The sequence below is a fragment of the Haliotis cracherodii genome, unplaced genomic scaffold, assembly GCF_022045235.1.
Source record: "Haliotis cracherodii isolate W230 unplaced genomic scaffold, xgHalCrac1.p SCAF_1, whole genome shotgun sequence".
Lineage (NCBI taxonomy): Eukaryota > Metazoa > Mollusca > Gastropoda > Lepetellida > Haliotidae > Haliotis > Haliotis cracherodii.
The window spans coordinates 30,071,500-30,099,093 of record NW_027266264.1 but is presented as its reverse complement, the minus strand read 5'-3'; the positions used below and the strand labels follow the sequence as shown (position 1 = coordinate 30,099,093).

General features: G+C 42.4%; 1 protein-coding gene across 9 annotated transcripts in view; it reads left to right on the top strand.

Moving 5' to 3' along the window:
* Positions 1–27,594, top strand: part of LOC139475675 (protein unc-13 homolog B-like) — a 197,224-nt gene that overhangs the window by 129,067 nt on the left and 40,563 nt on the right. For 8 of the 9 annotated variants that reach the window (XM_071258894.1, XM_071258883.1, XM_071258887.1 and 5 more), the window contains 6 exons: positions 12,319–12,404; positions 12,936–13,026; positions 16,533–16,577; positions 24,116–24,139; positions 25,276–25,350; positions 26,885–27,104. In XM_071258894.1, the coding sequence (XP_071114995.1) occupies positions 12,319–12,404; positions 12,936–13,026; positions 16,533–16,577; positions 24,116–24,139; positions 25,276–25,350; positions 26,885–27,104 (541 nt within the window). The remainder of the gene's footprint in view (positions 1–12,318; positions 12,405–12,935; positions 13,027–16,532; positions 16,578–24,115; positions 24,140–25,275; positions 25,351–26,884; positions 27,105–27,594) is intronic. The other variant, XM_071258900.1, reaches the window with a different exon arrangement.

Below are 27,594 nucleotides of genomic sequence, written 5' to 3'. Positions count from 1 at the left end.
ACCATACTCACTCACTAACTTTATCTCCCCTTATCACCACCCATCCCAATCTCTCCCCACCCTATATCCCCACCAATCCCAATCTCTCCCCACCCTATATCTTCCCACCCCATATCTACACCCAGAATCCCGACCCTATATATCCCCACCTATCTCAAACTCTCCCCTCCCTTTTATGCTCACCCATTCCAATATCTCGCCACCCCATATCTCCACCCAATATCCCCAACCTATATCTCCCCACCCATCCCAATCTCTCCCCACCCCTATATTCCCACCCATCACAGCCTCTCCCCACCTTATATCTCCACGACCCATATCTCCACCCAATATCTCCACCCAATGTCCCCACCCTATATCTCCCCATCCATCCCAATCTCTCCCCACCCTATAACCCCACCCTATTTCCACCCTATATCTCCCATCCCCATATCCTCATGATATCAATCACTGGATTATTTACAGACCGCCGTCATATAGCTGGAATATTGCTGAGTGCGGCGTTTTACAGCAAACTAACCAACCAACCAACCAACCCATCCTTATCTCCCCACCCTATATCTTCCTACCAACAGTAACAGCCCTATTTTGCCCCACCCCTTTCTCTCCAAATGCTATCCCTCCCAAATCTGTTATTCCACATCTCTCCAAAACAACCACCTATCCCTGTCATTACCCAACACCATCCCTCCTTATTAGTAACAGTCTCAATGATCTTTTAGATGTAATTTGAAATCTTCCTAATACCCTGTCTCTGTTGGTGATGAACACAGAAACATTTCTCATGATCAACATTCATCCAGAGAATGCTAACAAGCTCATGTCTGCATCAAGTCAGCATTTATGATAGATGCCATATACCTCCATTGCCCTTTACAAACAAAACACCACATTAATCATACTTGTTGTTATGTGCACTTGGAGCTTTCAGACTATACGTCATATGCAACAGCTGGGAGATATATTTCAATATTGGCCAGTCGTTAGTTGTTTGCTATTGATCTCCAGTGTGCGTGGTGTTGGGAGGGGGGAGTGGGTGCTGTGATCTCGCCAGTGTGAGTGGTGTTGGGGAGGGTGGGCTGTAGCCATCTGTTGCTGACAGGTACACGCGGGTCTGATGGCTACTCACCTTCCTGTCGCAGTAACCTACCATGCTCATCCACACTGTCTATTTCAAGTGGGACTCGGTTGGCCAAGTCGGCGTGGACCAGCTCAGCTATGGTTACTGAAAGAGGCAATTGTTAAGTGTTGTTTCATGTGATAAGGCAAAACAGTTTGAATAAGTATTGATGAGTCCTGTTTGGATGACATATTGATCCAATATAAAGGCTAAATTTTATTATGTGATTGTGATTTTTGCAGCAACCTGTTGAGTTCTTTTCATAGGGGACTGGCCTGGTAGTATTCTGATATTTTGGTGGTGGGAATGTTGATTTATATATTGGATTGAGTCAGCACTTCAGATTAACAATTTGTCCTCTTAAAGGAGGGCTACAAAGTAATACCCAAGGCTACACAGCTACACCCTAGGCTACACAGCTACACCCAAGGCTAAACAGCTACACCCTAGGCTAAATAGCTACACCCAAGGCTACACAGCTACACCCAAGACTGAACAGCAACACCCTATTCTACACCTAAGGCTACACAACCTACGCCCAAGGCTATACAGCTACACCGCTATACCTTAGGCTACACAACCTACACCCATGGCTAAACAGCTACACCCAAGGCTACATAGCTACACTGCTATACCCTAGGCTACACAACTTACACCCAAGGCTACACAGCTACACCCAAGGCTACACAACCTACACCCAAGGCTACACAACCTACACCCAAGGCTACACAACCTACACCCAAGGCTAAACAGCTACACCACTATACCCTAGGCTACACAACCTACACCCATGGCTAAATAGCTACACCGCTATTCCTTAGGCTACATAGCTGTACCGCTATACCCAAAGCTACACAACATACACCCAAGGCTACACAGCTACACCCTAGGCTACACCCAAGGCTACACCCAAGGCTACACTGCTATACTGCTATACCCTAGGCTACACAACCTACACCCATGGCGAAATAGCTACACCCAAGGCTACACTGCTATTCCTTAGGCTACATAGCTATACCCTAGGCTAAACAACATACACCCAAGGCTACACAGCTACACCCTAGGCTACACCCAAGGCTACACCGCTACACCCAAGACTACACAACCTACACCCAAGGCCAAACAGCTACACCCTAGGCTACACCCAAGGCTACACAGTTACACCGCTACACCCTAGGCTACACAACGTACACCCAAGGCTAAAGAGCTACACCGCTACACCCAAGACTACACAACCTACACCCAAGGCTAAACAGCTGTACTCACGGCTACACATCTACACCCTACATCACAGCTACACCCTAGGTTACACCCAAGGCTACACCGCTACACCCAAGACTACACAACCTACACCCAAGGCTAAACAGCTACACCCTAGGCTACACCCAAGGCTACACAGCTACACTGCTACACCCTAGGCTACACAACCTACACCCAAGGCTAAAGAGCTACACCGCTACACCCAAGACTACACAACCTACACCCAAGGCCAAACAGCTACACCCTAGGCTACACCCAAGGCTACACAGTTACACCGCTACACCCTAGGCTACACAACCTACACCCAAGGCTAAACAGCTGTACTCACAGCTACACATCTACACCCTACATCACAGCTACACCCAAGGCTATTCAGCTGTTCCCAGGGCTACAAAACTACACCCAAGGCTGTACACCTATACCCATGGCTAAACAGCTACATTCTAGGCTACACACTAGTCTGAACAGCTATACCCATAAGCCAATTGTTAGATATACCCTTGCAGACATTGTGTTGCAGTTTGGTCAACCAATACCTGTTGACTGTGCTCATGTTTTCCCAGCTGTGTGGGAATAGTCACCTGACTCAACTCAGGCTCTAGGCCATGTTTCTTCAGCACAGCAATGACATCCTGAGGACATTTCCACGTTTGACACTTCAGTGATAAGTATGATGTCTGATTCAATTCCCAGTTTTGACTTGTACCACATGTTCCCAAGTTTTTTCAGTTGAACAATTGACTTGCCTTTGTATGTGTTTGTGATGGGTACCACTGGTGGGGCAGGATATGCTCAATTTTTGCGAACACCTTGTTTCATCGCTTTTTGATAGTGAATCATAAACACATGCTCATGGTATAGTCGGAATTGTACAATCCTATTCCTTATGAATAGGAAAAGGGTTTTGTCATTTTATTTTCATGTGTCTGGGCGTTGGGGACAAAGGAAATCTGTTTAGTCTGTTGTTGAACATCAGGTGACAAGGTATTTGCCTTTCCTTTTTCTAGTGAGAGACAAGAAGAAGTATTAATTGTCATTGACTGATGAGCAGTCTTGTAAACTTTTGCAATTATTTCACTTCTGCAAGGCAGATTCTAGTGATTCATAATCAGAGCAATGGTTTATGTTGATTAAAGTCATCTGTGTCATAAAATATAGGCTTAACACATCACTGTCATGTTAACATACGATCAGACATCCTTTTTAGTACAACTGGGTTGGTTGGTTCAAGACGCTGTTGATATTTCTGTGTGTGCTAAATGTCACAGGTTTCATGTTCTAGCAACGTGGGTTGACGGTTGTTGCTCACAGCTGACTAACAAGTAAGCTATAGTACTTTAGTCATAGCTCTCTGTACAGTCCAGCCAGAATCATAGTGTGTCAAACAGAGTAGTGTCACCTGTAGAAGGGATGTTACAATGTAAGTAAAGAACGAGCATAGTTTAGATGGCTGCAGGAGACACAAACAGACCCTGCTGTTGCCTCACCCCCCATCCAGACACATTACACAGATACACACAACCCCATCCAGACACACACAACCCCTTCCAGACACATTACATAGATACACACAATCCCATCCAGATACACACAACCCCATCCAGACACATTACACAGATACACACAACCTCATCCAGACACACTACACAGATACACACAACCCCATCCAGACACACACAACCCCTTCCAGACACATTACACAGATACACGCAACCCCATCCAGACACACACAACCCCTTCCAGACACATTACACAGATACACACAACCCCATCCAGACACATTACACAGATACACACAACCTCATCCAGACACACTACACAGATACACACAACCCCATCCAGACACACACAACCCCTTCCAGACACATTACACAGATACACACAACCCCATCCAGACACACACAACCCCTTCCAGACACATTACATAGATACACACAACCCCATCCAAACACACACAACCCCTTCCAGACACATTACATAGATACACACAACCCCATCCAGACACGGGGGCACGGGTGGCCCAGTCGTCTAAGGCTCCGCAATTCGCTGTGCAGAGTTGCGTCCCTTGGGCATGCCAGAAACCTATGATTGTGGGTTCGAATCACGGTTCGCCCCAATTATGTTTCTAGGTTTGTCAGCACCATACCCGTGCTTGTGGGTTTCACCGAAGTGGTAAACGTCTAAGACCTGCATCACTTCGGGCTTTCCTCCCACATTAAGCTGACACGCCGCGATATAACTGGAATACTGTTAAAAGCGGCGTTAAACCCAACTCACTCACTCACTCACTCACTCACCATCCAGACACATTACACAGATACACACAACCGCATCCAGATACACTACACAGATACACACAACCCCATCCAGACACACACAACCCCTTCCAGACACATTACACAGATACACACAACCCCATCCAGACACACACAACCCCTTCCAGACACATTACATAGATACACACAACCCCATCCGAATACACACAACCCCTTCAAGACACATTACATAGATACACACAACCCCACCCAGACACACACAACCCCTTCCAGACACACAACACAGACACACGCAACCCCATCCAGACACACACAACCCCTTCCAGACACATAACATAGATACACACAACCCCATCCAGATACACACAACCCCATCCAGACACGCACAACCCCTTCCAGACACATTACACAGATACACACAACCCCATCCAGACACACACAACCCCTTCCAGACACATTACATAGATACACACAACCCCATCCAGATACACACAACCCCTTCCAGACACGCACAGCCCCTTCCAGACACATTACACAGATAGACAAAACCCCTTCCAGACACATTGCACAGATACACACAACCTCATCCAGACACACACAACCTCTGCAGACACATTACACAGATACACACAACCTCATTCAGAAACACAACCCCTTCCAGAGACATTACACAGATACACACAACCCCTTCCAGACACACACAACCCCTTCCAGACACATTACACAGATACACACAACCTCATCTAGACACACACAACCCCATCAAGACACATTACACAGATACACACAACCCCTTCCAGACACATTACACAGATACACACAACCCCATCCAGACGCACACAACCCCTTCCAGACATATTACACAGATACACACAACCTCATCCAGACACACACAACCCCTTCCAGACACATTAGACAGATACACACAACCCCATCCAGACACATTACACAGATACACACAACCCCATCCAGACACACACAACCCCTTCCAGACACACTACACAGACACACACAACCCCATCCAGACACACACAACCCCTTCCAGACACACTACACAGATACACACAACCTCATCCAGACACACACAACCTCATCCAGACACATTACACAGATACACACAACCTCATCCAGACACACACAACCCCTTCCAGACACATTAAACAGACACACACAACCTCATCCAGACACACACAACCCCATCCAGACACACTACACAGACACACACAACCCCATCCAGACACACACAACCCCTTCCAGTCAAACTACAGACACACACAACCCCTTCCAGAGACATAACACAGACACACACAACCCCATACATACAGATACAACCCCTTCCAGACACATTACACAGATACAACCCATCAAGACATGTTACACAGACAAAACCAAATACACACCCAACCCCATCTAGACACACACAAACCCTTCCAGACACATTGTACTGACACACACAAGTGAAGGAGGTACTTCCCTTCCTATATAAATCTGCCTTACTCACTGTAATAAACTCCCCAGGGTGCTCCGATAATTGTGAAATGGGGGCACTTATAAAACCATTAACATCAAGTAGTTTGTCAGAGTGGTATTAATTAAAATTAGTTCCAACATCGACGAAACTAAAATGTTTTGGATAATAGTTGCTTGGTAATTACATCTAAACTGCCTTCTAAACTGCTGTTTTTGAAAAAACACCAATCATTATATACACACAAAAATACACACAGTCATGTTAATTTTCGGTCTAAGTAGGGATTGCTTATAAGGATTATATACTTTTTGGTCCAGAAGTTGGGTCAGGGGGCACTTTTTGGAACGGGGCGCAGATACTGTATTTTGGATGTTTTTGTTTCCAAACGTTTGTCATCCAAAGCATGAAAAGCATTTTCAGTTTAAAGTTTAATTTTATTCCACTTTAACTTATTCTCCTGTCAGGCAAATTATGAAATACAACAAGCATGTAATCACAGTGTCAGCCATAGTTATCCTAGAAGCTGTAACTTGATAGCAGAGTTTAGATCAAATAATTTAAGAATATGAATGTGTTGTAGAGGAAGAAATGTCTGCCATTGGTGGAGATATTGTAAAAAGATATCGTATTGCCTGGGTTTAAAATAGTATTTGCGTAGGCATCTTTCAATAAACTGGAGTCGAAATGTAAGCAGGCGTCGTATGTCAGCCTGGTGGAATAACAGCAGTACTGTTGCAAGCTTAATGGGGTCCGTGTCATTGGTTGATGGACAGGCAAACGTCATTAGAATAGATTAGATGCTGAGGACAGTGATGTGACCCTTCTGACAGACTGCCATGACTGGCATTCATGATTGCAATGCGATCTGAGGCAGCCAATGATATGTGACGCAAATCACAAACACTAAACTTCTGTTCATTGTCAGTCATGGATTAAGACAAAGGTTCTTGTATTTTCTTCAAAACGTGGCATCGGTTGACTCCACCAGGTGACCGGTCAGTGTGTTGTATTGTGAGATACCTCATCTGGAAACAGCACTTCAATGAAAATATTAATGAACTATTCTCAAAAGTTGAGGACGATAAGCTTTGCCACTACTGATTCAGTTCTCCATGGAAATATGTGATGTGTCTGTTACTGTGACCTGTGGAAGCTTCATTCATCTCTCTCAACATCAACTACAGTAATACAGAAAAAGATGATACACCGACTGGTGACATTTAGATGTCTCCATGAACGATAGGCAGTGTCATACCTGCAGCATAGGGGATCACAAAGGCACACATGTAGATGTTAACATTGCAGAATAATACTCGCGTTGATTTTAAGGCTTCTGCCAATTCTGGTAGAGGTGCAATCTGTGTACCATCATTTGTGAAAATATTGTCCAACAGCAGTGAAAAATCCTAATGACTGACACATCTTCTGTTCTGGTACCATGTATGTGTGCTCCGTTAATCGCTTGGACTGCTTTCATCAACAAAGGATATGAGCTGACACAACCAACAGGGCTCTACTGAATAGCCAGTGTTTGCTGTAGACACCAATTGCCCACAATCAACAAGGCTCTACTGAACAGCCAGTGTTTGCTGTAGACACCAATTGCCCACAATCAACAAGGCTCTACTGAACAGCCTGTGTTTGCTGTAGACACCAATTGCCCACAATCAACAAGGCTCTACTGAACAGCCTGTGTTTGCTGTAGACACCAATTGCCCACAATCAACAAGGCTCTACTGAACAGCCAGTGTTTGCTGTAGACACCAATTGCCCACAATCAACAAGGCTCTACTGAACAGCCAGTGTTTGCTGTAGACACCAATTGCCCACAATCAACAAGGCTCTACTGAACAGCCAGTGTTTGCTGTAGACACCAATTGCCCACAATCAACAAGGCTCTACTGAACAGCCAGTGTTTGCTGTAGACACCAATTGCCCACAATCAACAAGGCTCTACTGAACAGCCTGTGTATGCTGTTGACGCAAATTGCACCACCCCCAACCCCCATCAACAGGGTTATACTGAACAGCCTGTGTTTGCAATTAAAAGTAGTTTTACCATCAAGGTCCTACTGAACACCTACCATCAAGGTCCTACTGAACACAGCCTGTCGTAAAGGTCCTACTGAACACAGCCTGTAGTCTAATGTTCACACAGTTTTGATGTTCATCTTCATGATACATCGTCACACCAGTGGACCTTTCATCCTGGCACACACAGCAATGTGAGCAGACAAGACAGAATAATGTTTGTGTCATAATTACACTGTTCATAATTACAGCATGATTATCTGTCACAAACAGTTATTTTCTTGCTATACAAGTGACAGTAATTAATGCATGATAGCATATTCCCTGCATCACACAAACTGTCAGTAATTCAGATGGTTAACAGCAGAGCTAATTGTAGGCAGCCATTGTTTTAAACGGAAGACTTTTGGTTTTGATAAAGATTTCCTGCTGTTCTTGTCATAGCTGAATTTTGGAATAATCCTGGATACCGTCATTTGGGATATATTCACCTGAAAGAAGTACCCTGAGGATGATGTGTGTTTAGAACATGATCATAGTTACCTAGACAGAACATCTGGAACATCCTCAAGGCTAAAGGGCAAGCAGATTTTCCAGTGTCTATTTGAAGGGATCAAGACGTAGAAAAATGTAATCAAGGGTTTCCTCCATTAGGTCGAAGACTAAGTCCATATTGTACAAGTGACTTCGAATAAAACATGGCTCTTGGCTATCTCTAACAGCTGCTGATATTCACCGCCAGTTATTCATGGTCAGCATGGGCGCCATGATGGATAGGATACACCCTGCTGAGAGCAGTATGTCGACCATGATGAGCAAGACTGAGGGGGATTGGGTATATGTTGTCGAAGAAGAAGACCTTACCTGCAGACCAGCCAGCCTTGATCTTTACAGGCAAAATTCAGCCAGATTTGAAGCCAAGACATGGAGACGAACATTTAGTCGACATGCACGGCCATCGTGGCAGAAGAGGAAACTTGATGACCGTGATGCCATTGAGGAGGAGGTGGCGACTCCGTCCTCCACGGATGATGGGACAGCGAGCAGAAGCTGCTCCAGCAGCCAGGACATAGGTGTCCCCCACACAGAGGACTCCACCAGCTACTCTTCAGACACTTCGGTTCAGTTGCGTCTCATGAGGACCAAGACAGTTGCTGTGTGTCAGCATGCAAAAGGTCATCGGATTTGGTCTCGAGAAGCAGCATATAGTGTTGAGGTAAGACATACGTCAGTAATGTCTGCGTGATGTCAAAAGAGATGAATTTTCTATGTGGTCAGGTAGTGAAGTGTCATAATGTGTAGAACATATTTATAGTGATATTTGTATTTGATAAATCGATTGGTTGCAAAACAACTGATGCCTATTTGATTAAGAAGAGGTTTGAATGTTCTAGAAAAGTTTACAAGGGACTTTTAAATCATACACTCTAGCTGAGGATGGCTCTTGTTGAATTGGTTTGGTTGTAAGAACTAACCCTGTTGAATCTGTTGACTGTAGCATTGAGAATTGAGACATTGTATACTCTAACAGGTGAATTATTAAACCAGCCCTTTCAACAGCTCATGTTTAATTTCCTCTGTTTTATTACCCATTGTACCTGAGCCCTAGAGGTATCCTACAAAGCACTGTTATATTCTGGCAGTGGGAGAAGCAAAGACATCTGCATCATGTCAGTAGCTTGATGTCTTTACATTGAAATTCATCTCACCTTACTATAAAATACTAGCTTCTGATTTGTTAAGTATTGGGCAATTATTTTCCATGTAGCTGCTCACAGCCGGGTACAAATGTCATGTAGCCTGCTGAGAAATCAATCGGAGCACATCTTAGGTATCTTGCTTATCTTGCATAAGTATCATTGAGTTTCTAAAATTAACCGATGTTTATCCAAATGCATTGAGTAAAGAAACTTGGTTCGTTTGTGTTGTGTCTGCTTTGTGTTGTTTTTCACTCAAGAATAGTGTTAATTTTGCTAACTGAGTGAAACTGCGGAAATGTATTTCAGATCTGTATGAATGATGTCAATAAGATAAATTTGTTGTTGACCAATCCCCCAGTCATATGGTGTCATGTACCCTCACGGTAGGCTTACACACAGGGTACATAAGACAAGGGTCTCTCTCGACTAGAGTGTAGCAACCTGTTGGTTTTTGTAGGTTGTTTGCATAGTCAAATGCATACCATCTCTGCCTATGATTACCACAGTGGACTTGTGGATAGAGCACCTGACCAGAGCGTGGAAGGTCTGTGGTTTGAACCCCGAATGTGTCATACCAAAAAATGTTCTAAGATAGTATGCGTTGTTACCCTGTCTGGCGCTCGGCATTAAGGGGCTAAAACAAGGACTGGTTGGCTCGGAGTCAGTATACTGTGTCTGAGTGTTGTTCCCCTATCTTGTGTTTGTCATTAAGGGGATAAACCTGGTTTCACAATGTGTGAGTAGGGTTTCCATGTTAACTTGTGGCACGGTATGTCAGCGGGCTGCCTCCTTAGAGCCATCATTAGTCAAGACTAGTACAGGCAGCCACACCCACACAATAATAATGTGTGTTGTTTATTGCGCTCGACTCCATTCACAAAGTGCATACTCAAAGCGCTAACATTATTACCCTGGTCAATGGAGCACTGGGCACTCCTTTATCATTCTCAACTCCCTGGGCATCATGCAAGTGAGTGAGTATGGTTTTACGCTGCTTTCAGCAATATTACAGCAATATCACAGTGGGGGACACCCGAAATGGGCTTCACACATTGGGTCTACGGCGTGACAAGTGAACGCTTTTACCACCAGGCGACCCCAAACTGGGTAGTATATAACCCAAGCTGCGTGCATTTTCGTATATCAGTGCAATAATCTGGAATGTTACATTAAACTCATTTCATCTCCCATTGTGAAACATATAGACCAACCATGTCCATGTAGAATATCTCATTTCCAGCGAAAAGATTCATGGTTCTGAGATCTTTTATAGATGAGCTAAGTACTTGTGTGATGAAAACACCGTTATATCCAGTTGTAGCTGTGGACACAAAATGGTGGTGCTAATTAACATGTAAATCCATCTTATTATGTTGTCATGTGCACAAATTGTCATTTACAAATGTTTTATTGTGCAATTTTGTGTGCTGTTAATAACTGATAATTGCCTATGTCTGTATCACATGGTGAAAATATACAGTAATCTTTCTCCTCAAAGTGACCTTCATCTTCACTGTAGCATTGACTGTAGCATTGACTGTAGCGGTGACTGTAGAGGAGAGACTGCTTCATGTGTTTTACGACACTACTGGGTCTAGGATGCAGGGGAACCATTGAATCCAGAAGAAGTATCATTAATAATTTCTCCATGAAGTCGGGTGTGGTAAACCAGGAATCTGTTGAATGGCCTACTTCAAGGATGAACGCTCTGTCAGTTATCTATGTTGATAACAGCTTGACTAATTCATGAATGATTGATTGAAATATATTTATGAATAGTCTTTGTTTACTATCATTTCAAATATGTTCAATTTGTATTTAAGCTGATAACACGACTCTATCCCTAAAAATGCAACTTTACGGAGCATACAACTCTATTCCTTACAATGTTGACAACTTTGTAGCACCAAGACACTTTTCCTTACAATGTTAATAACTTTGTGGCAACATGACTCTATTCCTTACAATGTTGATAACTTTGTAGCACCTACAACTCTTTTCCTGACAATGTTTATAACTTTGTAGCACCTACGACTTCATATGTTCCATTGTTGAAGACTATGTAGTGCCTTTGACTAATCCTAACAAAGCCTAGACTCTATTCCAGAGATTCATCATGGTGGTATTTAGCTCACTAAGACCGATGGTTCAAGTGAGCTTATTTGGTGACACTCTGTCCATCACCTGACTTTCCTGCCATCATGTCATCCACAAATAGCAGAAGTAATCAAAAAAGGCAATTTGTGGAAGACATCTTGCACCATAGTAGTACCGGTACATGTTGATGAATACATTCAACGGCCTTCAATATCAGAATATTCAATGTCTGGATTGCACGAGGGCATTATCATGGCCGTCATTTGTATCTAAAACATTCAACATCTTCAAATCAATTTGATGAGAGAGAGCTTCTGGACTTGAGATCTCTGGTTCTGTTTTAACACGAAACTTCTGTTTCAGAGTGGATCACTGATGGGGGGCGATGGCGAGTACGGTGATGATGACTATCGCAACAAATACTCCTGGTCACACCATGCAAATGGAGGGTAAGCTAGTTCTAACCTTCAACCAGATGTCCTGAAATGTCGTCTGTCCTGTACTGTGACATAGTCAAGCTATTCTTCAGTGTCAGTCGTCAGAATCAAATTAAAAAAATATTATTCATTTTCTTTTCTAAAATTAGGCCTTGCTTGAAGAGCCACATGGGAGTCATTAATTGTTATCAGACAGCAATAGTCTCCCAAGTCTGTTTATGAATCTATGAATCGAGGACTTGGCAGACAATGATCTGAATAACGGTTAAGCAAGGAAATCCACTGACGAATGTAGATGTATTTGTCAAACTTTCACAATATGTTTGCAATAATTTACTTGGTACGCACCCAGTGTTTGGAATTGAGGATAAAAGTCAAGTCTTTGTCCTGACCCTAATAATGCTTAAATTTTGGCACACTAGATTAATGTGTAGGACCATACCTCAAGGAACACAGAAACAACCTTAATTTCGGCCACTGGTCACCCTCATTTTTTAGGGAATGTGACCGCGGAGTGACTTTCATTGTGTGTGTGTGTTTCAGCCCCCCAGAACACAACCCATTCTACACCAGCATAGACAGCATGCCGGAGATTAAGCCTCGCCGCAAGTCCATTCCTCTAGTCAGTGACTTGGTGAGTCTTCCTGTCAACTGCAATATTTACATTTTAATTCATCTGGTGAATCGTCACACTATGGTCATGGATTTTGCTCTGGAAGTGTAATCTCAGTATACACAATTTAATTTCAAGTGGTATTCATAACCATTTAACCTAAATTATTAACTGGCATGATTGTATGAATAATTACTTGTTAAACGAGTATATATTGAACTTGTATGCCTCCTAATACTTGTTGATTTCTTTTTTTCTGAGACAATTTCAGTATTTTGATCATGCATCTACAAATCCCCTGACTCTTGTATCTAGCTTGTAACCTGGTGTCATTCTCATTTTGCACCAAAACAAACATACATCTTCCCGAGACAAGTGAGATGACTGACTTTAAAAGTCCAGTTTCTACCCTTGCCGAACTAGGCTGGTATTATGGTGTTATATTTTGGCTGGACTAACGGGTCTGTGCATAGTACGATCCGGTTTGTAAACTGTTGTGCAGATTTCGGTCGATTGCAAGATTTGCAAAGGATGTGCACTGCCAACTCAGCGTCAGCAGATATTTTCCAAATGTTTTCATGTTTTTAATCAAGGTGCTCACATGATTTGATGCACTTTGTGATGTAAGACCAGTTTTGTCACAATATAGATCTTGATTATTAATCAAATTGTCTTGTATAAAACAAATGCAAGTGATCCAAGAGGTGGAATCTGATTTGCGAATAGGAGAGTCATAGAAGGGACACAACTCGTAATAACCACTGGTGGCGCTATGATCGAGCCCAGAAATTCCAGTCTAGTTCGGCAAGGGTGGAAACTGGACTTCTATAGTCAGTAACTCCCTTGCCTCGGGAAGATGCAGAACATATTGACACTTCAGTAAATGAGTATAGTTATTTCAATGAGAGTTCAAGTTTGCTGGAATGGCCTATTTCTACTGATGCCATAAAGTTGGTAGATTTTAATAACTTGATAGCAACAGTACTGGCTTATTGCTTGCTAGGCGATGTCTGGTTTTCCCTGAGCATCTTCCAGCAGAGACGAAGTGTCCAGTACCTATGGATTACATTTAAAAGATTACTAATAAGGGTATTAAATGGCCACAATGGGTGGCACTTGGTTGGGCGACCTCCCGGTATAACTATACCTCTATCTAACTAATGGTGTGGCATTGTACCTAGACAACATGGATCAATTCTCACCACTGGTTTTCTGGACCAGTCTTTTAAAACAAGGCAGGTGCCGACCTGTCACTGATAGTTGATTCTCTGACTGACTGTTGATGTCCGACTGCCCACTAACCCAGTCTTGTTCCTTTTCTTCCTGTATGTACCCAGGTACTCAAGGTATACCGCCGCAAGGCCCAGGACCGACACCGAGTTCCATCATGGAAGGAGCAGATTATATCTCTCTTTGCTTGGACAACCCCAAAACATCACACACAAATATGATAATACTGTATTCGACGTAATAAGCACCCTGCTCCAATAAGTGCCCACAGCGATACTTGCTAATATATTGGTTAGTGAACAATCCCAATTAGCACCCCTTCTGATTGATCAATGTACACAAGACTTATTTATTCGCTTATAATACAAACTAGTGTGTGATATGCACCCTTAATTATGGGCAATTAAATTCCAAAAAAATATATCTGTCGTATATAATCATTTCAGGCTGTCTGCAGAAACCATGAAATTTTTCTTTCTACTCTGTTTTTTTCACAAAAATAGTATTCTAATAAGAGCCCCCTATTTCTAATGTTGAGAGCGCCCTGGGGCTTATTACGTCGAATACGGTAACTGTTTTGGCAGAAACTAACTTTTCTTTGTTGTCCATGCAATTGGTACATCTGCCTCCAGGACCATGATGAAGACTCCTTTTTTCCCTCAGTTTGATTGTAACTATAGGTCTTACACTGAGCCAGATCTGAAGGGGAGTCCAGGTCACATGAGACATGTGCACAGTTGCTTTCAAAGTGTCACAAGATCCGAAAAACGCAAACGTATTTGGTTAAAGAAATTATTGCAACTGTTGCGAGTTCCCCTTCAGATTTTGTTTATCATTTCTTAATATCTGTTTCGTCTTACTTCAAATGTAGCGTTTTATTTAGAGAGATTAATACATTAGTAGTCACACTATCAATTCTTGAGTGGTTTTGATGCATATCAGCGCACTGAACACATGACACAGACTGTGTACTACAATGCTGATTGGCCAAGACATGATAAGGAGTGTTCCTAGTTAGGCTGAATCATATCCTTATACAGTACATGCTATAGAAGACAAGACAGTCCATTAAGTGTGTAGAGAGGGTCCATGGGTTTAATGGCTAGATGTAAACACAATGTGTAGACAGGGTCTGTGGTTATGTGGCTAGATGTAAACACAATGTGTAGACAGGGTTTGTGGTTATGTGGCTAGATGTAATCAAAATGTGTAGACAGGGTCTTTTGTTATGTGGCTAGATGTAAATGCAATGTGTAGACAGGGTCCGTGGAAGAGATGGCTAGATGTAAACAAAATGTGAAGACAGGGTCCATGGGTAAGATGGTTAGATGTAAACATGATGTGTAGACAGGGTCCATGGATGGGATGCCTAGATGTAAACAAAATGTGAAGACAGGGTCCATGGGTAAGATGGTTAGATGTAAACATGATGTGTAGACAGGGTCCATGGATGGGATGGCTAGATGTAAACACAATGTGTAGACAGGGTCCATGGATGGGATGGCTAGATGTAAACACAATGTGTAGACAGGGTCCATGGGTGAGATGGCTAGATGTAAACACAATGTGTAGACAGGGTCCATGGATGGGATGGCTAGATGTAAACACAATGTGTAGACAGGGTCCATGGGTGAGATGGCTAGATGTAAACACAATGTATAGACAGGGTCCATGGATGGGATGGCTAGATGTAAACACAATGTGTAGACAGGGTCCATGGATGGGATGGCTAGATGTAAACACAATGTGTAGACAGGGTCCATGGGTGAGATGGTTAGATGTAAACACAATGTGTAGACAGGGTCCATGGGTGAGATGGCTAGATGTAAACACAATGTGTAGACAGGGTCCATGGGTGAGATGGTTAGATGTAAACACAATGTGTAGACAGGGTCCATGGATGGGATGGCTAGATGTAAACACAATGTGTAGACCGGGTCTTTGGATGGGATGAGTAGACGTCAACCTAATGAGAATCCAGGTTCTTGGATGAGGATGGCTAGGTATCTATAAATGTGTAGACAAGGGAATGGATTGAAAGGCTAGATGTCAGCTAGATCTGAACATGGGGCCTAAGGGTTTGAAATGTAAATGTCAACATCTAGATTTGCTGACACTGTCCTTCGGCAGATATATACACAAATTTTGAAGGTCCTAAGTATTTTCAAGAGGATCAAAAGACAGGTACAAAGTTTGTAGCTAGAAAGTAGAGAGGTAGACTCTTAAGAGACTTTAGGTTGATACGATGATTGTGTTTAATGCTTGATGGGATTCACAACGCTGGCATTCCCTTGCAGTTACGCACCGTAATGAGAGCAGAAGCTGGTCTACTCAAGAATAAAGTAAATATGTGCTCCACGTCAGTGGATGCTAGATGTTTTCAGTTCAGTTACCAGTTTTTTCTCCCTTGTTTTATTAGCATGACCATGCACGATGATGAACAGAATAGCTGCTACATCCCCTAGACATTTGTCAGCTGTAGAAGTGTTTCCAATGGAATAGCTCCTCTTGATTTGTAAACTGAGAAGTAGTTGGAAAATGATTGTTTCTGTATGTGTATAGATAAAGTTGATTTTTGCATGATGTTTGTGAATTCGAGTTCATTCCTGAGTTTGTGTGGTTTAGAATGAAATAGATGATTTAGATTTAGGACTATTAAATGATGAATTTTGAATGTTGGTGCTGAAATCTTCATCCACTGTGACAACTGTGCAGACACGCAAGGAGGGAGGTAAGGTTCTGAGTCTTCATTGAAGAAGGGAAGGTTTGCTAGGATGGTAGTGAGTCTTCATTGAGGGAGGGAATGTTTGCTAGGATGGTAGTGGGTCTTCATTGAGGTCTTCATTGAGGGAAGGAAGGTTTGCTAGGATGGTAGTGAGTCTTCATTGAGGGAGGGAAGGTTTGCTGGGATGGTAGTGAGTCTTCATTGAGGGAGGGAATGTTTTCTAGGGTGGCTGTGAGTCTTCATTGAGGGAGGGGATCTTTGCTAGGGTGGCTGTGAGTCTTCATTGAGGGAGGGAATCTTTGCTGGGGTGATTTGTGAGTCTTCATTGAGGGAGGGAAGCTTTGCTGGGGTGGTTTGTGAGTCTTCATTGAAGAAGGGAATGTTTCCTGGGGTGGTTGGAAGTCTTCATTGAGGGAGGGAATGTTTGCTGGGGTGGCTGTGAGTCTTCATTGAGGGGAAGGAATATTTGCTAGGGTGGCTGTGAGTCTTCATTGAGTGGAAGGAATGTTTGCTAGGATGGTAGTGAGTCTTCATTGAGGGGAAGGAATGTTTGCTAGGATGGTAGTGAGTCTTCATTGAGGGAAGGAAGATTTGCTGGGATGGTAGTGAGTCTTCATTGAGGGAGGGAAGATTTGCTAGGATGGTAGTGAGTCTTCATTGAGGGAAGGAAGGTTTGCTAGGATGGTAGTGAGTCTTCACTGAAGGAAGGAAGGTTTGCTAGGATGGTAGTGAGTCTTCACTGAGGGAGGGAAGGTTTGCTGGGATGGTAGTTAGTTTTCATTGAGGGAGGGAAGGTTTGCTGGGATGGTAGTGAGTCTTCATTGAGGAAAGGAAGATTTGCTAGGATGGTAGTTAGTCTTCATTGAGGGGAAGGAATGTTTGCTAGGACGGTAGTGAGTCTTCATTGAGGGGAAGGAATGTTTGCTAGGATGGTAGTGAGTCTTTATTGAGGGAAGGAAGGTTTGCTAGGATGGTAGTGAGTCTTCATTGAGGGAAGGAAGATTTGCTGGGATGGTTATGAGTCTTCATTGAGCGAGGGAAGATTTGCTAGGATGGTAGTGAGTCTTCATTGAAGGAGGGAAGGTTTGCTAGGATGGTAGTGAGTCTTCAATGAGGGAGGAAATGTTTGCTAGGATGGTAGTTAGTCTTCATTGAGGGAGGGAAGGTTTGCTAGGATGGTAGTGAGTCTTCATTGAGGGAGTGAAGGTTTGCTAGGGTGGTAGTGAGTCTTCATTGAGGGAAGGCAGGTTTGCTAGGATGGTAGTGAGTCTTCACTGATGGGGAGGGAAGGATTGCTAGGGTGGTAGTGAGTCTTCACTGATGGAGGGAAGGTTTGCTAGGATGGTAGTGAGTCTTCATTGAGGGAAGGAAGGTTTGCTAGGATGGTAGTGAGTCTTCATTGAGGGAAGGAAGGTTTGCTAGGATGGTAGTGAGTCTTCATTGAGGGAGGGAAGGTTTGCTAGGATGGTAGTGAGTCTTCACTGAGGGAGGGAAGGTTTGCTGGGATGGTAGTGAGTCTTCATTGAGGGAGGGAAGGTTTGCTAGGATGGTAGTGAGTCTTCATTGAGGGAGGGAAGGTTTGCTAGGGTGGTAGTGAGTCTTCATTGAAGGATGGAAGGTTAGCTGGGGTGGTTGTGATGCTTCATTGAGGAGTGGGAATTTTGTCTTGGATGATTGTGATGCTCCATTGAAGATTGTTTTAGTGTGGTGGTTCTTAACCCTACAGTGTGAGAATACAGGGTTCATATCGAGTGCTAGAATGGGGTTTTAGTTTAACATTTGTTAAGCCATAGTGGGAGAATGAGGATTTAATGGGACGTTTGAAAGGACAGTATAATTGTTTAATGAAGAAGGTTACATTTGTAGAATGTTTGTAGTTATACCTGAATTTTGAATGTTCCGCATGAGGTATTGATGGTAAGGTGGACACCATGGGAGGTCAGGCGTGAGGGTTAAATGTTAATATTGACACCATTGGAGGTTTGGCGTGAGGTTTAAATGTTAATATGGACACCATGGGAGGTTTGGCGTGAGGTTTAAACGTTAATATGGACACCATGGGAGGTCAGGCGTGAGGGTTAAACATAAATATGGATACCATGGGAGGTTTGGCATGAGGTTTAAATGTTAATATGGACACCGTGGGAGGTTTGGCGTAGGTTTAAATGTTAATATGGACACCATGGGAGGTTTTGGCATGAGGTTTAAATGTTAATATGGACACCATGGGAGGTTTGGCGTAGTTTAAACGTTAATATGGACACCATGGGAGGTTTGGCATGAGGTTTAAATGTTAATATGGACACCGTGGGAGGTTTGGCATGAGGTTTAAACGTTAATATGGACACCATGGGAGGTTTTGGCATGAGGTTTAAATGTTAATATGGACACCGTGGGAGGTTTGGCGTAGTTTAAACGTTAATATGGACACCATGGGAGGTTTGGCATGAGGTTTAAATGTTAATATGGACACCATTGGAGGTTTGGCGTCAGGTTTAAATGTTAGTATGGACACCATGGGAGGTTTTGGCATGAGGTTTAAATGTTAATATGGACACCATTGGAGGTTTGGCGTCAGGTTTAAATGTTAATATGGATACCATGGGAGGTCAGGTGTGAGGGTTAATGTTAATATGGACACCATGGGAGGTTTGGCGTGAGGTTTAAATGTTAATATGGACACCATGGGAGGTTTGGCATGAGGTTTAAATGTTAATATGGACACCATCGGTGGTTTGGCGTCAGGTTTAAACGTTAATATGGACACCATGGAAGGTTTGGCATGAGGTTTAAATGTTAATATGGACATCGTGGGAGGTTTGGCATGAGGTTTAAACATAGATATGGATACCATGGGAGGTTTGGCAAGAGGTTTAAATGTTAATATGGACACCGTGGGAGGTTTGGCGTAGGTTTAAACGTTAATATGGACACCATGGGAGATTTTGGCATGAGGTTTAAATGTTAATATGGACACCATGGGAGGTTTGGCGTAGTTTAAACGTTAATATGGACACCATCGGAGGTCAGGCGTGAGGTTTAAATGTTGAGGTGATGATGATTAGTTGGGCACGAGGGGTGTTGGGGGAGGGTGGTAGGCTTAAGGTGTATTAGACTGCATTTGTAATGCAGAAAATCAGACAGACTTAGGTGGTTGGTTGTTGATATTCAGTATAGAAGGTTGTCTTTTTACAGGGAAGCTTGTCAGGACTCAGTGTTGGGTGTTAGGCTTGATTGAAGGGTTGTCAGGATTCAAGGTGTAGATGGGTTTATTTTGGGGGATGTGGTCATGCTTCTTAAGTTGTTTTTTAGGGCTGTTGTCAGACTTCAATGTAGAAAGATGTGTTTAAGTGGATGTCAGGCTTCAGTGTGGAAGTTGTGCTTCAGGGCTGTTGTCATGCTTCTATGATTGGTGATGTCAAGCTTGTTGTAGGCAACCAGGTTTAAAACTGATGCTTACAGTCTTCGTGGTTGTAGTTTACTGTTTAGGGGATGTTTGTCAGACCCAGAATCTGAGTTTAAGTTAAGTATCGGTTTTCTGGGCTGTGGAGTCCGTTAAAATACAGGAAGGCTTTTTGTCGTCTGTGCGTCACTTTAAATCCTGTGCGTCAGTCATTTATTGTGTTAATAAAACATATTTTTTTATGCTATGCTCACAGTATCCCAGCTGGGTTTGTTGGTATGCTTCGTGGGGCAATAATATAATGTGTTCCTCTCAAATCACTTTTGTTTCTAATAGAAAATATTTTAGTAATTTTTTTCTCCATCCTAAGTTTACAGAAAAATGTGCCCAAGAAACAGTCAATTTTTTTAGGTAGCCTTATTTATGTTGGATTGCAACATATATTAAAGATCTTCTGTGTCTGAACCGCAGAGAACTGCTAATCTAGTCTACATCTCAGCTTTAGGCAGTGCTTAACATACCCGCCTGCCCGACAGTCATTTTGCAGATGGACGGTCAGTTTTGAAAAGTTGCACACGCCATGGTTGGAGGTTAAAGTTACTAAGTTGACAATCACCAGTTTATTGTTATTGGTAATATACACAGACCTGTTGGTATGTAGATAATATTAAAATGTGGTATTAGCTTGAAGGTATTGGGAAAGGAACACATTTCTAATGTTAGAGATAACATATAATCTTATGTAGCTATTGGTCACGGAAACATACCAGCTGATGTAGATATTGGGAAAGGTAATATACCAGATGAGGTAGGTATTAGGGTGGGTAACATACCAGCTAATGTAGATATTGGGGAAGGTAATATACCAGCTGAGAAAGGTATTAGGGTGGGTAACATACCAGCTGATGTAGCTATTGGTCACGGAAACATACCAGCTGATGTAGCTATTGGTCACGGAAACATACTAGCTGATGTAGCTATTGGTCACAGAAACATACCAGCTGATGTAGCTATTGATCACAGAAACATACTAGCTGATGTAGGTATTGGGGAAGGTAATATACCAGCTGAGATAGGTATTAGGGAGGGTAACATACCAGCTGATGTCAGTATTGGGGAGGTTAACAAACCAGCTGCTGTTGGTATCGGGGAGGGTAACATACCAGCTGACATAGGTATTGAGAGGGTAACATACCAGCTGATGTGGATATTGGGGAGGGTAACATACCAGCTGATGTAGGTATTGGGGAGGGTAACATACCAGCTGATGTAGGTGTCGGGGAGGGTAACATACCAGCTGATGTAGGTATTGGGAAGGGTAACATACCAGCTGATGTGGTGTCAGGAAGGGTAACATACCAGCTGATGTAGGTATTGGGGAGAGTAATATATACCAGGTATTAAAGATATTAGGGAGGGTAGCACACCTGCTGATGTAGGTATTGGAAAGGGTAACATACCAGCTGATGTAGGTATTGGGGAGGGTAGCACACCTGCTGATGTAGGTATTGGAAAGGGTAACATACCAGCTGATGTAGGTATTGGGGAGGGTAACATACCAGTTGATGTAGGTATCGGGGAGGGTAACATACCAGCTGATGTAGGTATCGGGGAGGGTAACATACCAGCTGATGTAGGTATGGGGAAGGTAACATACCAGCTGATGTAGGTATCGGGGAGGGTAACATACCAGCTGATGTAGGTATGGGGAAGGTAACATACCAGCTGATGTAGGTATATGGAGAAGGCTATACCCAGTCATGGTAGTACACAGTCTGCACTCTTACAATCATATATTATACTTTTAACACACAATTTGCCTAACAATTTAGTACTTTCCTGAGTGTGTTGGCAGTTTTTCTTACATTAGTCTGCCACCATGTGTGACATTTGCATGAACAGCTTTAGACTCCATCATCACTGTCACAACTTCACTCCCTCTCCCCCACCTATCCACCTTCACGCCACTCATCACGTGGCCCCTAGCTGCTCAACACCACCAGAAGGGAGGGGAACATAGGTCATTGTCATACGTAGCACTTCCAAGTACCGAGGAGCTTTCAGGTATATGTTTGGACCCCTCACCACTTTCTGCTTCTACACTCCTGTGACGAAGTTCACAAGATAAGGGCAACATATTTTAAAGACGACCGTCAACAAAAACAACTGTGGTTTGCCAGCAAACATGGCTGACAATGGTGTTATTCCTTATGAAAATGTTATTTTCTTTTCAAAATTTTCTTTCAACAGATACTTCTGAAACATATATCCCTTCACTTGTACAGTTGTTGTCTTTAGAGGTCTACACTGAGCATATGGTAGAGTGGCACCAGCTAAATTATTTTTTATATTTGGCATGCCAGGTACTCAGAGGTGGTTCCGTTATGACGATGACCAATTCAGTGGTAGATAGAAAGTACCGAGCAATTCTAAATCATATACAATTTGATAACAGTAGCGTTATTCACAGACACGATAAAGTTATGACCCAACTCATTTTCTAAATATTTCCAACTAGATCAACTAAATGTTTGAGGAGACAGCACTGATCACCCATTGGTTGATTGACAAAGGCATTAACGTAAAGTTTAAATGTCCAAATTTAAGAAGCAATACTATTTAAGACAACCTTTTACTTAAAAAAAATAATAATTACTTTCATTTCATTTCAATAATGACAGTCAAAATACCAAACCCTGTAGTTAGGATGTGATTGTACTGTAACAATATCACGTCACTTTTTTCCTGTGATGGAACCTGGATGCATCGACATGCTGGTGGTGTTTCTCAATAGATTAAGCTCTTAACTTAGTACCACTTTGTACAAAAGTAAGACAATTCATTCAGCATTGTATTTTGATTAGATGAACCCCTGTAAATTCAATATTTCAAACTATCCCTTTTCGGACTTCGAGATGTGATACGGAGCCTTTGGTTCTATTCCTTAGAATGCTACCATGGCTGCAGAGAAATATTCGTCTTCAAAAATAAGTGCGTGAGATGGGTGTAACTGGGTGAACAGTATTCCTGTTAAATCACAGCATTAAAAACAAGAAAAAGAAATATATATCGTGACTGAAAAGCAATTAAGCTATTGGCCAGATGAGGCCATATTTATCAAAGGATGAAGTTGTGGGAGTGTGATAATGGTGCTGAAGCTGTTAATGCATCGTCACGGTTACAAAAAAGCATCACTCACGTTATGTTAGGTTCTAGAGCTGTTGCCCCTTCTACAGGTTATGCCTTTGTATTTTTTTCCATTTCTCATTTCAATTGCAACAACTTGTACTGAATGACAGTTTATTCTCAGCATGTCTTCTTGACTTTGGTTTCCAACTGCATGGGGAGGAATGTGATTATATCTCTCTACATTCTGTGTGTAGTTTAGACCTTCTAGAGGCAACACCACAGCATTACACTGGAAGCCAGCCTTCCTCTTTGGGAAATGTTCTTGTAAACAACAGCCTTGGACAACTTTTAAGTAAATACTAGATGATATTGTCGTAGAGTTTAATTTTAACTAGTAGTAGAGTGTTCAATAGCTGTGTATCTACATTCATTTCTATTTATTGAGTAACAAATTAAAGATAACTTTCATCATTCAATTAAGAATAATAATCCTGATTTGATAAAAGACAGTATGGCCATTGTGAAGTGTCGTTCTGGTCAATACCTTGTAAATAAATGTGTATATTTGTCTGATCTCTGTGTGCTTAGCTGTAACATATTCTCTGTGTTGCCCGGACCTACAGTATACATCCAGGTGGCATATCACGGTAAATTGATCACACATTGAATATTACAGGGATTTATATCTCATAGAATGCTCTGTAATGAAGGCAGTATTGTTTACATAATGACAGGAAGTATTTTTTATATATAATGACTGGCAGTATTGTTTACATAATAACAGGCAATATTGTTTACGAATGACAGGCAATATTGTTTATATAAGAACAGGAAATATGGTTTATATAATAACAGGCAATATTGCTTATGTTATGACAGGCAATATTGCTAATGTTATGACAGGCAGTCTTGTTTATGTAATGACAGGCAATATTGTTACATAATGACAGGCAATATTGTTACATAATGACAGGCGATATTGTTTATGTAATGACACGAAATATGGTTTATGTAATGACAGGCAATAATGTTTATGTAATAACAAACAATATTATGTATGTAATAACAATCAGTATTGTTTATGCAGTGACAGGCAATATTGTTTGTATAATTACAGGCAATATTGTTTATGTAATGACAGGAAATATTGTTTGTATGATTACAGGCAGTTCTTGTTATATAATGACAAACAATATTGTTTATGTAATGACAGGAAATATTGTTTGTATAATTACAGGCAATATTGTTTATATAATGACAAACAATATTGTTTATGTAATGACAGGCAGTGGTCACTGTTCACAAATGTGACTAATTCAGTGGAAGTTGAATTGCATTGTGTTGCATTATAATGCATGGACCTAGATCTTATCTTGTTCTTCTTTAATATACCAAGTTAGTGTTTTAAAACTGCTTTCAACAGCAAGAGAATGTGTAACTACATTTCTCTGAAAATATCCTCATTAATCCATTGCTGCCAAAGACCAATGAGACTTGTTAGATAACAGAGACAATAATTGATCTGACCTGACAGGTTCCCCCGCATGCCTAACATGTACAGTGACCATCATTTGCATCTATGCTCTTTCACTGGAGGGGTCTGCTGATTTTAATTGTACTAATATTGAGGGACCAAGATGTCAGTGCCAGAGATTTATGTCAGCTTCATATTATTGTCTCTGCAGATTTCTTCCATTGCAAGTGTTTGTCACTGGTATTTTCAAGATTCAGCAGTGTTGTGTTCAGTTGACATGTGTTGTATATGTGATATGTGTTATAACAGAGCATGGCAGCCAAGAGAAATGCTGGTGTTCCCTCAGCGATGGTGGCTCGCCAGTCTCTTAATGATGAAGAACTGGTAAGTTGAAGGCCCGGGAGACCTTATCTGTAAGTGTGTGAGTGAGTGAGTGGGGTGTAACAGTTGTACAGTATTTTAGTTATGTGAGTGAGTGAGTGAGTTGGGTTTAATGCCGCTTTTAACATTATTCCAGTTATATCACAGCGTGTCAGCTTGATGTGGGAGGAAAGCCCGAAGTGATGCAGATCTCAGACGTTTACCACTTTGGTGAAACCCACGAGCACGGGTATGGTGCTGACAAACCTAGAAACAAAATTGGGGTGAACCGGGATTCGAACCCCCAATCATAGGTTTCTGTTGTGTCCAGGGGACGCAACTCTGCACAGCGAATCGCGGCGCCTTAAGACGACTGGGCCACCCATGCCCCATTTTAGTCATGTCACAGTTGCAAAGGGTAGGGTTCCGACTGACCAAGGATGATAACTGGGGAGAACAACCAGTTCAACCTGGCATATACCGCCTCTGTGGTCTTGTGGTAGGCCATCCGTCCATGGGAAGGTCCGGGGTTCGATCCCAGGCAGCGTCATACCAAAAGACGTTAAAAGATGGTACTTGTTGTTACCCTGTCTGGCGCTCGGCATTAAGGGGCTAAAACAAGGACTGGTCGGCTCTGAGTCAGTATACTGTGTCATCAGTCCGAACTAGTACAAGCAGCTACACACACACATACACGTGCATGCACGTCACTACATAAGTGCAATAATCTTGGACGCAACGTTAAACCCAATTTCACCTCACCTCATCCTGGCATACTTAAGGGACAAAATACCTCAGACCACTTAGCCGAATGAACGTACCCTGGACCATATGGTTCTAAGCATGTTGACCACATGAAGTAACATGCTTAGAAAGCTAATGGTAAAAGAAAGATGCTTGGCCAAGGAAATAATGCTCAAAAACAATAAACCATGGGATGCTGGGATAGAATCGCTCCCCAGCAACCTATGCTGGTCATAGGAAGAGCCTTATTTGATTGGCTGGTCAGGCTATTTGGCTGATTGTGTGACATCATACCCCAATGACTGCTGCTCACAATATTATTCACTGGATTGTCTTGTCCAGGTGTGATTATTTACACTCCACCCCCATTTAGCTGTAATATTACAGAGTGTGTGATAAACTAGCAAATATACACAATAATTAATTTGGAGTTAGTTTTGCATCCCGTATATTGCTGTGAAAGGCGGGTTGTTCGTACCTTGAGGGGGGTCATCTTATACTCAGGGTTGAAGAGTTTTGATGTTTTTCTCCCCATCACAGACATAACTGTGAGCACATAACACTGGAAATAACATGTCAACAATGACAATCCATTCTTCATGTCTCATTAGAATCAGCCAAAGGAAATAGTGCATGATAATGTCACAACTCAACTGAAAGCTCTTAATGCCTTCTACTTCTAAGGTAGCCATGCTTCCAAACTAGTAAAAGGTTGTAACTGTTTGTCAACTTTGGTATGGGGTAGTATTTGGGAAGTCATTGATTATTCAAACACATTTCAAACCTAATGCAAGATCTACATTGGACTTTACAGAAGATGCATGTTTACAAGAAAACCCTCCAGGCCCTCATTTACCCCATCTCCAGTACAACACCGCACAACTTTGTTGTGTGGACTGCAACATCACCGACATACTGTTTTGAGTGTGAAGGTCTGCTGTGGGGACTTGCACGCCAAGGGGTGAGGTGCACCGAGTGCGGGGTCAAATGTCACGAGAAATGCAAAGACTTGCTCAATGCTGACTGTCTGCAAAGTAAGTCCTTTTCATGTAACTCCTACCATACTCAGTGTTACCCGCAATGAAGTATGCCATCTCCCTGTGACCACACAAAGACATACCATACTCAGTGTTAACTGCCAATGAAGTATGCCATCTCCCTGTAACCACACAAAGACATACCATACTCAGTGTAAACCGCAATGAAGTATGCCATCTCCCTGTAACCTCACACAGACATACCATACTCGGTGTTAACTGCCAATGAAGTATGCCATCTCCCTGTAACCACACAAAGACATACCATGCTCAGTGTTAACTGCCAATGAAGTATGCCCCTCCCTGTAACCTCACAAAGACATACCATGCTCAGTGTTAACCACAATGAAGTATGCCATCTCCCTGTGACCACACAAAGACATACCATGCTCAGTGTTAACTGTCAATGAAGTATGCCCCCTCCCTGTAACCTCACAAAGACATACCATACTCAGTGTTAGCTGTCAATGAAGTATGCCCCCTCCCT